This window comes from Ricinus communis, chromosome 7 (genome assembly GCF_019578655.1).
Source record: "Ricinus communis isolate WT05 ecotype wild-type chromosome 7, ASM1957865v1, whole genome shotgun sequence".
Classification (NCBI taxonomy): domain Eukaryota; kingdom Viridiplantae; phylum Streptophyta; class Magnoliopsida; order Malpighiales; family Euphorbiaceae; genus Ricinus; species Ricinus communis.
The window spans coordinates 3,277,980-3,289,199 of NC_063262.1; the positions used below are offsets into that span (position 1 = coordinate 3,277,980).

General features: G+C 35.3%; 4 protein-coding genes and 1 pseudogene across 4 annotated transcripts; 3 read left to right on the top strand and 2 right to left on the bottom strand.

Moving 5' to 3' along the window:
* The first annotated feature begins 707 nt into the window (after nucleotides 1–707).
* Nucleotides 708–2,948, top strand: LOC8266599. Its single transcript, XM_002540260.3, has one exon. It carries the CDS (start codon nucleotides 1,936–1,938, stop codon nucleotides 2,809–2,811), a length of 876 nt encoding a protein of 291 aa, XP_002540306.3. The 5' UTR covers nucleotides 708–1,935; the 3' UTR covers nucleotides 2,812–2,948.
* A 1,270-nt stretch (nucleotides 2,949–4,218) lies between these two features.
* Nucleotides 4,219–4,842, bottom strand: LOC112535548 (annotated as a pseudogene).
* Nucleotides 4,843–5,592: 750 nt separating this feature from the next.
* LOC8289473 lies at nucleotides 5,593–6,596 on the top strand. Its single transcript, XM_002523581.3, has one exon. It carries the CDS (start codon nucleotides 5,657–5,659, stop codon nucleotides 6,488–6,490), a length of 834 nt encoding a protein of 277 aa, XP_002523627.1. The 5' UTR covers nucleotides 5,593–5,656; the 3' UTR covers nucleotides 6,491–6,596.
* Nucleotides 6,597–7,748: 1,152 nt separating this feature from the next.
* LOC8289474 lies at nucleotides 7,749–8,728 on the bottom strand. Its single transcript, XM_002523582.4, has one exon. It carries the CDS (start codon nucleotides 8,726–8,728, stop codon nucleotides 7,877–7,879), a length of 852 nt encoding a protein of 283 aa, XP_002523628.2. The 3' UTR covers nucleotides 7,749–7,876.
* A 617-nt stretch (nucleotides 8,729–9,345) lies between these two features.
* On the top strand, nucleotides 9,346–10,491 carry LOC8289475. The gene is given in 5 exon segments (XM_048376569.1): nucleotides 9,346–9,430; nucleotides 9,602–9,661; nucleotides 9,664–9,751; nucleotides 9,908–9,989; nucleotides 10,168–10,491. Coding segments are annotated over 5 exon segments (639 nt in total).
* The last annotated feature ends 729 nt before the right edge of the window (nucleotides 10,492–11,220 follow it).

The window sequence follows — 11,220 nt, forward strand, 5'->3', positions numbered from 1 at the left end:
CACACACTATTTTATGATCATAAACTATTTTTACATTGTCATATAAATATTTAAATCTAATAACTATTTTAATATTTTAAATTCAAATTTATGAACTAAAGGGTTATAAGTAAATTTGAAACATAAGATTTCAAAATCTTATACTACCCAAATAAGAAAATTAAAACTGATGGAATTCAAAATAAAAAATTCCAATTTTTAAATTCCAAATCCAAATCTATATATCTAAATATAATATTTATCACTCTTTTATTCATGAAGTAACCAATGCAATAAAAAATAATGTTACTATTAAAATATAAAATACTTATAATATTTATTATATTTCTATTTGCTGCCGGGTAAATATCAATTCTAGACATAAAAAGCAAAGGAAGATATTCATTGACAGCAGTGGGAAGAGGGTTCTTCAGAGGTACTTTTGCTAGCTATGAATAATATTTGTCTATAGTAACAGCATTATGACAAAAATCCCATGCCCATATAGGACCACCCTCTCTTGGGCTTGATGTGCTCTGGACACTTACGGCTTCACGCCTGTGTGTGCGGCATGGCAGGACAGGTCAAAACTACTTCGGTAAAAATCGATCCAATTTGTGAACATTACCAAACACAACAAATAATAGTAACAGTAATAATACAGCACAGCAGTACAGTATTAAACTACAGTACCCCGTACCTAATAGCCCGTCGAGAAGATAGAAAAAGTGTCTTCTAACTTTGAACTTTGCCACCCATAAGCGTCATGTCCTTCTAGATATATACCAAAAAAAACTACAATATACTCTGCATATAATTTTCCAAGTTCCTGCATAGATTCTTTCATCTGGAAGAAAGACCCAATGTCCTGAGGGATCTATCCAATGCTTCCTTTACTTATTAGCTTCGCCCATCGTGAAAGAGGTATTGATGCTCTTATTATAGATCCTTTAGGCCACTCAACTTGTACCCCGTCAATGAAAATTCTGATATCTTCAAATTGTTCAGTTTCTCTGCGACACTTGAAATTTACAAGTCGAACGAAGACGACAAGCTGCCATTGTTCCTTTGGCAGAAAAGCATTACACAAAAACTTGAATTTACAAAGTTTTCATTATTGTTGAGCTTGAAGCCACGTCATTTGCAACTCTCTCTATATATTTATAGAAGAGCAATGGAACATAACGAATACCATTTTCCTTGATCTACATTAGCTGTCATGTCCTGAGTTTTGCGACAATCCCGCTATTTTCTCAGTATTGTCATGTTGTGATTATTATATTGCTGCATGGCGCATCATGAGGAATAAGTTGGTATATATCCACCATCAAGAAGTATTTCTTTTGAGTATCCATTTTTTCTTTATCATAACCTAAACATGCAATTTTTTTAAATTTCTCTGGCAGTTGGCTCATTGTTCCCTACTTCATTTGCATGATTAATGTACAAGCATTGACTCTAATAGAAATATATCCACCCACGAATTGCCAGACACAAGAAGAACCAACTCATAAATGCTATATTTCTTTTCTTTCTTTTTAGATTCTGTATAGCAATTCTGCTCGTGGAGTTACTTTTATATCTAGCAATGGCAGCATTATATTCTGCTCGTGGATGCACATATATGAATTTATTATCTTAAAAGTCACTTATTGGCTTCTGCATTCATCTTGCAAACCAAGCAGGAAAGAGCTCTAATGGTAACATGCACGGATTCTAATTCAACGCTGTACAATTGGGTCGCGGTCTCTTTGTCTGGGAGCCAAGAAAGCAAGGTATTGAAATTGATAATTTTATAATCCACAAGCAATTTCTTTAATGGGATTACTCTTGATAGGAAGATAACAAAGATGAGAAATTGGTGGATCTGTCATAAAAATTGACACATGACAGCTAATATAGAAGGAAGGGATCGATTGCCAATGCCTATTATTGTTTCTGTAGATAAGAGGTACAATGGGGTGTTCTCAACAACAACACCTCCTTTGCAGAAAGAGAAAAGAAAAAATGGCTTCTTTTCATATCCGTTCAATCAGTTTGCCCTCTAGATCTCATCCTCTAACTGTAAGTGTAGTGGAGCAACTTGACAAGTTAAAGGCATCACAATCATCATCATTAGGCCACAAATTGGCTGGCCTGAAAGAGCTGTACGAGTGTTTTAATGACTTTCTTCAACTATCACTCACCCAAAAAACTCTCTCCCAGGAGAAGCAAAACCAATCTGTAGAAGAGGCATTGAATGGCTCCTTGGGCCTGTTGGATATGTGTAGCACCATAAGAGATTTTTTCTCACAGATGAGGGGATGTATGCAGGGGCTTGAAGCATCTCTCCGGAGAAGAAAAACTGGAGAATCTGTCTTCAATGAAGTTGACACGTACATGGTTACTAGAAAGAAATTGAAAAAAGTCATATATAGGTATCTTAGAAATCTGAAGAAACAGGAGAAGAATAGTAGAACAACTGCCTCGGCCAATAACTCCGATGTTGTTGACATGCTGAAAGGTGTTGAGGAAATTAGTGCGGTTTTGTTTGAATCCATCTTAGCTTTCATTTCTCTGCCAAAGGAAAAATCAAAGTTCTCTATTGTCCCAAGCTTTTTTCAATCAAAGCATGTATCATCTAAGGAGGAAGTTGAAGCCAATGAAATAGAGAAGATTGACGCTGGTTTGCTGGTCTTGAAATCCAGCGAAGACATCAATCAAGTGCAAAATGCTTTGAAAGGAGTGAAGGCAATGGAATTGAGCCTTCAAGAAGCAGAGGAAGAGTTGGAGTGTGTCTATAGGAGATTGGTGAAAATTAGAGTGTCTCTTCTCAACATTCTGAATCATTAGGGGTTGCTTCCATCAAACTCCAACACAATTTTGTAACATACAGTTTTCAATCAAATTGTAGAGATATATATACAAAGCAAATGAATATACTCATATTGAGAACATTTTCCTTATTTATAATTCATTTTGATGCTATATTTCAGTGCAAAAAATTTCATTAACTGATGGGTAGATCTTGCTTGTCCTTGGCTGTTTCCAGACAGCAGCATTAATTCTTGATATGTAAAGGAGACATATAATTGACCGTAAGAAGAATTCTATCAGAAAGAATCTGTAAGTTCATCATAAAGGAGATACCATTGACCTTAAGAAAATTGAGTTTCTCGAGTAACAAGGAGAAAATTAATCGAGGGAACAACATGCTACTAAATTACCAAGAAGGAAATGGCTAATCACTCTTGATTATGACAACAGGATAAAGGTATAACTACGTAGGATCTTTTCATCCGGAGCATTAATATTATGATACTGTTTATGAACGAGTCATTATCACTCATCAGAAATTCATTAATTGCCTATCAGATACATGGGGTTTGATCTGATTTAACACCTGACGAACACCTTGCATCTGAGATAAATCGATAAAAGGAGTATACTAAAGTTTCTGATATATGACATCTGGGATCTAAAAAATTTCAAATATGAAACAAGTGGACGAAATATTCACTGCATATTTTCAAATTTCTAAAACTCATCCCATCGGTTGGATAATCTCTGTTTAGTATTATAAGTGTAATGCTTTTTTAAAACAGTGAACTGGTAAAATAAATATATCTAAGAAAGTTAGGTAGCCTTCTAAATTACTTAGACCCTTTTGAAAGTAGAAGGGTATAGTATAGTGTTCTGATCATTTCATCACCACCTAGATCACTAAATTACAAATTTGGTTACTATTTTATTGATTTGCAGCATGCAGTTTTTGGACATCAGGCACTAGCTTTTGTTACAGTTGGAGTTCTTCAAGACACTCTGGCAATGTGTATGCAAAAATTTAAAGAAAAAGAATCTATTTTGCATGGCAGGAGAACTTTATGTCTTCTTTAAATGACAAGGAAGCTTTTTCCTGTTTTCATGGTTTGTATATAGATTGCTTCATTTATAGAACTCTTAGATAGTGAAGTAGAATGACGACGAACCGCATGCTTTACATGCGTTTATCTTTACAGCAGCCCAGGTATGTTACTTCATAAGGAATTTCTTTACAGGATTAATCTTAAGAATGAGCGAAGGTATGTACTGAGATAGCAAAGATGGACAGCATATTGAGAATTCTCGTTTTCTTTTGAAATTAAAATATGTTTATATTGAATCTGTTTATACTTGTTTGCTATTATACTGTGTATATACAATTGGGAACCAAATTTTCTGATACAAAATTTTGGTGGGGTTATTACGGATGTAACTCCACTAGTGGTTTAAAATGTTAAGAAGTGGAACTCTTGTTTTCACTAGTCTTCTATAAACACATTCTAACTCCTCTATTTCTTGAAGACTTGACTCTAATGCCTCTAATCCTGTCAGAACATTGTGCACTTGTACTGAATTGATGTCTTTGCTGGACTTCAGGACACCCAATTCTAAATCAGTCTTTTCTACTTGATTGGCTTCTGTTTTACCTTCACTTAATACACGCTTAGCTTGCAATATGTTCGACACAATAGACCAGCCTAATGGCCTTGATTTCACCTTTGGCTGAGAAATGAATGATAAGAGGGACTCAAACAATGAAAGACTAATTTCCTCAGCACCTTTTCTTTAATTATTAATTTCACAATAGACCCAAACGGTCATTTTCTTCTCTTGTCTCTTCAAGTTGTTTAGATATTTGAATATCACATTGGTCAGCTTTTTTCTAGATACCATGTATGCGTCAACTTCACTTGCACCCAATCAATGAAGATTCTGGTGTCTTCAACTTATGTAGTTGCTCCTCAATACTTGAAATCAGAGGATGCGATCTAGAGCATAAACTGATTGAACGAAGATGACAAGCTGCCATTTTCTTTTTCTGCAGAAATACCTTGCACAAGAACTTGAATTAACGAGTGGTCTTGGTTATTTTTCAAGCTCTCTCATTTTGCTCCTCATATATAAATAGAAGAGCAATAGAACGTAATGAAAGTATTGATCTACATTAGCTGTCATGTTGTTCGTTTTGAGACAGTTTGATTAATAATTTGGTGCATCTCATCAATGCCTCATCATCGTACATGCATAATCAATTGGTACACACCAGCAACATGTATTTATTGAATATGAATCTCTATAATATAATTATTTTGTTATAAAAACCAAAATGAGCAATATTTTAGAGTCTCTGATATACTTGTTCCCTAATTCATTTGCACGGTGAATGTACAGGTATTCTTTCTGTGTTTGTCGGACACAAAGAATGATATGGAAGCATTCTGCTCGTGGATGGATATATTTTAATTTCTTACAAGTCTTGCTGCCTCCTGCATTCATCTTCTGAATCAAGCGGGAAACAACTCTGTCAGATATGCATGTCATCATAGTTATAATAACATGCACGGGTTCTAGTTCAAAGCTGTGCAATTTGATCGGGATCTCTTTGTCTGGGAGCCATGGAAACAAACATTGAATTTGACAGTATTACAGTCCACAAGCAGTTTTTTTAATGAGATTACAACTGATAGCAACAGGACAATGATGAGAAATTGGTGGATCTGTCATAAAACAGTGGAAACATGACAGCTAATATAGAAGGAAAGCATTGATTGCTTGCGCTCATTATTGATTCCATTATATAAGATGGGTTGGTTTAAACAACAAGACCACTTGTATATTCACATTTTTCATAGCCTTCCTTTTCAGAACAAGAAAAATGGCTTCTCTTCATCTCCGTTCGATCAGTTGGCCTTCAAGATCTCATCCTCTAACTGTAACCATAGAGGAGCAACTTCACAAGTTAAAGACATCACAGTCATCATCAATAGGCCATAAACTGGCTGCCCTTAAAGACTTGTCTGAGTGTATTGATGAGTTTCTTCAACTATCACTCACTCAACAAACTCTCTCTCACGAGAAGCAAAACCAATCTGTGGAGGCGACAGTGAATGGGTCCTTGGGTTTGTTGGATATGTGCCAAACCACTAAAGAATTTTTCTCACAGATGAGGGATTGCGTGCAGGGGCTACAATTGTCTCTCCGTAAAAGAAAAGGCGGAGAATCCGGCTTGATTGGAATTGATTCATACATGGTATCAAGAAAAAATTTGAATAAAGCGATCCGGAAGTACCAAAAACATTTAAAGAAACAGGACAAGAATCGCAGAATAACAACCTTGGCCAACAAGTCCAGTTTGGGGGATGTTGTTGTCACGCTAAAAGATTTCGAGGAAATTAGTGTTGCAGTGTTTGAATCAATTTTATCTTTCATTTCTAAGGCAAAGGAACAATCAAAGCTCTCTGTTGTCTCAAAATTATTGCAACCGAAGCATGTATCATGTGAAGGGGAAGTTGAAGCCAATGAGGTGGAGAAGGTTGATGCTGAATTGCAAGTCTTGAAATCCAGAAAAGACATCAATCAGATGCAAAATGCTTTGAAAGGATTGGAGGCATTGGGATTGAGCCTTCAAGAAGCAGAGGAGGAGTTAGATTGTGTTTACAGGAGATTGGTGAAAATTAGAGTATCTCTTCTTAACATTTTGAATCATTAGGGTTAGGGGATGCTTCCACCAGCACAGATTTTGTACTATAGAATCTTATACCAAACTGTAGATACATATACACATATCAAATGAAAATACTCAGAACGAGAAGATTTCTCTCATTTTGTATTCCTTCTCCTATGAATTTAATTTTATGCATATAAATTTTGTGCAAAAACTTATGAACCGACAGGTAAAACTTTGCTTATCTTCCAAACAACATCATCCTTAAATATGTGAAGGTGATATCATTGACCTTAAGAAAACTGAGTTTCTTGAGCAACCAGGTAAAATACCAAGAAAAAGATGTATTATCACATGATATTTCTGTAGTAGAGCTTTGAGAGAGATATATTTCTTGTTTTATGGGAGTGTCCTTATCATTCGTCAGATATTTGTTATTCAGGGACATGAGGTTTAATCTGATTCGCTTTTAATTAAACCTCGATTCCCAAATAAATCAACAGAAGGCGCAGACTAGAGATTCTGAAATATAACATCATTATCTGAAAACTTTCAACTTTATAGCAGGTATACCAATTTCTCAGGTTTTGTTCCTTGTTTATATACAAAGCTACGATAGACTCTGATTCTACAAGCAAGAAAGAATATGGATTGTTTTGTTGCTTTTTTATGGTGATTTTACCATTTACAACTTCATCTTTTAAAAGACATAAAGAGAATAATTTGGAAAGACTAACTGAACTTGTATGAATAATGGAACCAAATTTTTTTATATACACAGCTTTAAGAGAAAAGACCGTCTTTGGTCTTATGACACTGTTCATGACAGGGTCATTATTAGTCATCAGAAATTCATTAATTGCCTATCAGATACATGGGGTTTGATCTGATTTAACACCTGAGGAACACCCTTGCATCTGAATCAATGGAAGAGCATACTAGACATTCTGATATACGAATGACATCCATGGTCTGAAATATTTCATCTTTGAAGCAATTGTACCAAATACACACCTTATACTTTCAAATTTCCAATACCCACCCCATCAGTTTGATAATCTTTGTTTAGCTCCAAGTCTTGATGCGTTAGCATCTATTACTGCAATGACAATATTTTAAAACAGTAAATTGATATCAGAGATCAATTACTTAAACCCTTTTGAAATGTAAGGTGTTGACCTCTATCATATGCATAGGGATTCTCATCACTACGTACAGGACTGTTATATATTTGATCAATAATTTACTGATCTGCAGCATATACTGAGATTAAAAAAAAAGGTGGATGGCATACTGAGAATTCTTTTTTTTTTTTGAATTTAAGTATATTTATACTGACTTTGTTTGTACTTGTATGTTGTATATATACAATTTGGAAATGATATTTTCTGATACAAAATTGTGGTGGAGTTGTTAACGGAAGTAACTCCACTAGTGATTTAAAACGTTCAGAAGGGAAACTCTGGTTTTCACCAGTCGCCTGTATACACACTCTAACTCCTCCTCTGTTTCTTGAAGATTTGATTCCAATGCCTCTAGTCCTTTCAGAATATTGTGCACTTCTGCTGAATTGATGTCTTTGCTGGCCTTCAGGGTGATCAATTCTGCATCAATCTTCTCTACTTCGTTGGCTTCTACTTTGCCTTCACTTGAGACACGCTTAGCTTGCAATATGTTCGACACAAACGACCAGCCTGATGGCTTTGATTTCACCTTTGGCTCAGAAATGAATGATAAGATGGACTCGAACAATGCAAGACTGATCTCCTCAGCACCTTTTAGCATGTTGATCATGTTTGACAAATCGGAGTTATCAGACGAGATTGATGATCTGCAGTCTTTTTCATGTCTCTTCAAATTTCTTAATTTCTTGTAAATCACTTTATTCAATTTTTTTCTAGATTCCATGTATGCATTAACTTCAGTTGTTAAGCCAGTGTCTCCAGCTCTTCTTCTTCGAAGAGATAATTCAAGTTCTTGCACAGATTCTTTCATCTGCGAGAAAAAACCTCTCGTGGAAGCACACATATCCAACAGCCTGAGGGATCCGTCTAATGCCTCCTCCGCACACTGGCTTTGCTTCTCGTGGGAGAGAGTCTGTTGAGTAAGCGGCAATTGAAGCAAATCGTCGATGCAATCGTACAAATCTTTTAGGCCACTCAGTTTGTAACCGATCAATGAAGATTCCGATGTCTTCAACTTGTGCAGTTGCTCCTCAATGCCTGAAATTAGAGGATGAGATCTAGAGGGTAAACTGATTGAACGAAGATGACCAGCTGCCATTTCTTTTCTTTGCGCATAAAAGCCTTGCACAAGGAAAGAATGTGAATATTCAAGCGGTCTTGGTTATTGTTGAAACCATCTCATTTGCACCTCTTATATATATAAAAGCAATAAACTATAAAGAATACCATATTTCTTGATCTACAATAGCTGTCATGTCCTGATTTTCGTAACAGTCCCACCAATTTCTCATATCATTGTCATGTCCTTGATCTCATCAGTCTATCACCATGCATAATCAATTGGTATATATACAATCAACTTGTATATCATTGAAATTATAATCTCTTAATTTTTATCATTTGGTTATCGTAATCAATTAAGGGAGCACTATTTTAATGTTTCTGACAGAACTGTTTCCTAATTCATCTGCATGATAAATGCACCTGCATCAACTCCAGCTGTATTTTGGCACAACAAACTCATAATTTGTTGTTATTCTATCTGGTAAACCAGGCGAGACTCCCCTCGTGCATGTTTATATTCTATTCTTTAGGTATCAATTATTAATTGAAAGTCAATGTGCTCCTGCATTCATCATTGAAACAAAGCAGGAAGCAACTGTGTCGGATGTCTATGTTAATTATCATTCGCAAGGGTTATTATAATTAAATACTATGCAATTTCTTGGTGATTTCTCTGTCTGGGAGCCATGGAAGCAAAGTTCTGATTGTTTTGGAAATATTATAATCCTGTCAGGGAGTTTTTCACAGGATTACTGTTAATTGCAGTACAACAATGATCAGACATTGGCGTGACTTGTCACATAACTTCGAACATAACAGCTGGGGATACCATATGCTGTATTAGTCTTCCGTATAAAACAGCAAAATAATTGTACATTCACTTTCTTGATATCCTTTGCCTTTGCAGAAATAGAAAACTGGCTGCTTTTTCATCTCCGTTCGATCAGCTTGCCCTCTAGATCTCATCCCTAACAGAATGCATTGAAGAACAGCTTTACAAATTGAAGAATTTAAAATCACTATCAATACGTCACAAACTGGGTAGCTTGGAAGAGTTGTATGAAAGTGTTGATTACTTAATTCAACTTTCGCTCAAAGCATGCTAGGAGGTGCTGAGGAAATTACTGTTACAGTGTTTTGAGTCAATCTCTTTGTTCATTTCTAAGCAAAAGGAAAATTGAAAGCTCTTGATGTCGAATTACTGGTATTGAAGTCAAACAAAGACATCAGTCAAGGTTGGGAAAGAATTGGAGGAAATGGGGTTGAGCCTTCAAGAAGCAGAGGAGTCAGTTAGAGTGTGTCTACAGGGAATTGGTGGAAAACCAGATTTTCTCTTCTTAACAAAATATCTAGAGAAAAAATTGAATAAAATGATCTACAAATATTTAAGCAACTTGAAGAAACAAGAGAAATACTGCAGAACAATCAACTCGGGCAATAACTCTGATTCGGCAAATGTTATTGCCATGCTAAAAGGTGTTGAAGTGTGCAATGTTTGAGTCCATAGTATCTTTCATTTCTCTGCCAAAGGCAAAATCAAAGGTTTCTATTGTCTCAAAATTATTGAAACCAAAGCAGGTATCTTGTGAAAAAGAAGTTGAAGCCAATGAAGTGGAGAATATTGATGTTGAATTGTTCGTCTTGAAATCGAGTAAAGACATCAATCAGGTGAAAAATGTTTTGAAAGGATTGGAAGCATTAGAGTTGAGCCTTCAAGAAGTAGAGGAGGAATTAGAGTGTGTCTATAGGCGATTGGTGAAAACCAGAGTATCCCTTCTCAACATTCTGAATAATTGACAATGTTGCTTCCATCAAAACCCCAGTACAGTTTTGGTATTTTATTCCAAATTGTAAATATGTATGTACTCATAGAAATATATTCAGATTGAGGACATTTCTTCATTTTTTTTCTTCTGTCCTATAAGTTTATTTTGATGTTTTATTTCACTCATTCCCTGCAAAAGATTTCATTAACGGGTAAGACTCCAGCAAATCAAGTTTCTCGAGCAGTCGGACATATGAAATTAGCATGAAGGAAACAACAATCACTTTTGATTATCATAAACAACAATTACATTAAATAGGAGCATTCTGTTCAGGAGCATTGACAGTATTGTATTGTTTGTGACAATGCTATAATCAATATCAGAAATTTCTTTATTTGCCTATCAGATTCCTGAGGTTTGATCTGATTTAACACCTGAAGAAGTGATCAGGTCACCTGCAAGACTACATATTGTAAATTTCATTAATGATTTATTGATCTTATTTATACTGATTCCCATCAGGCCACTCGACAGCATGCATGGTGACTCTTTCTAATTTCAATAAAAACCAGGGATGTTAAGATTATACTTATTCCGGCCACCAGCAGGAATTCCACTGAGAGTTGCTTAAAGAGTCTCATTGTTAATTTTTCTGCAAGAATTAAAGAAACAGAAAAGTTTGAAACAACAGTGAAAAATTTGTGACTTGTTTTTCAGAATCTTTAAACTAAATATGTTGCCTCATGGGGAAGAAACTATA

Bases quoted from the DNA above. Each gene is read 5' to 3' on its own strand.
- LOC8266599 (XM_002540260.3), top strand. From the start codon at position 1,936: ATGGGGTGTTCTCAACAACAACACCTCCTTTGCAGAAAGAGAAAAGAA.
- LOC8289473 (XM_002523581.3), top strand. From the start codon at position 5,657: ATGGCTTCTCTTCATCTCCGTTCGATCAGTTGGCCTTCAAGATCTCAT.
- LOC8289474 (XM_002523582.4), bottom strand. From the start codon at position 8,728: ATGGCAGCTGGTCATCTTCGTTCAATCAGTTTACCCTCTAGATCTCAT.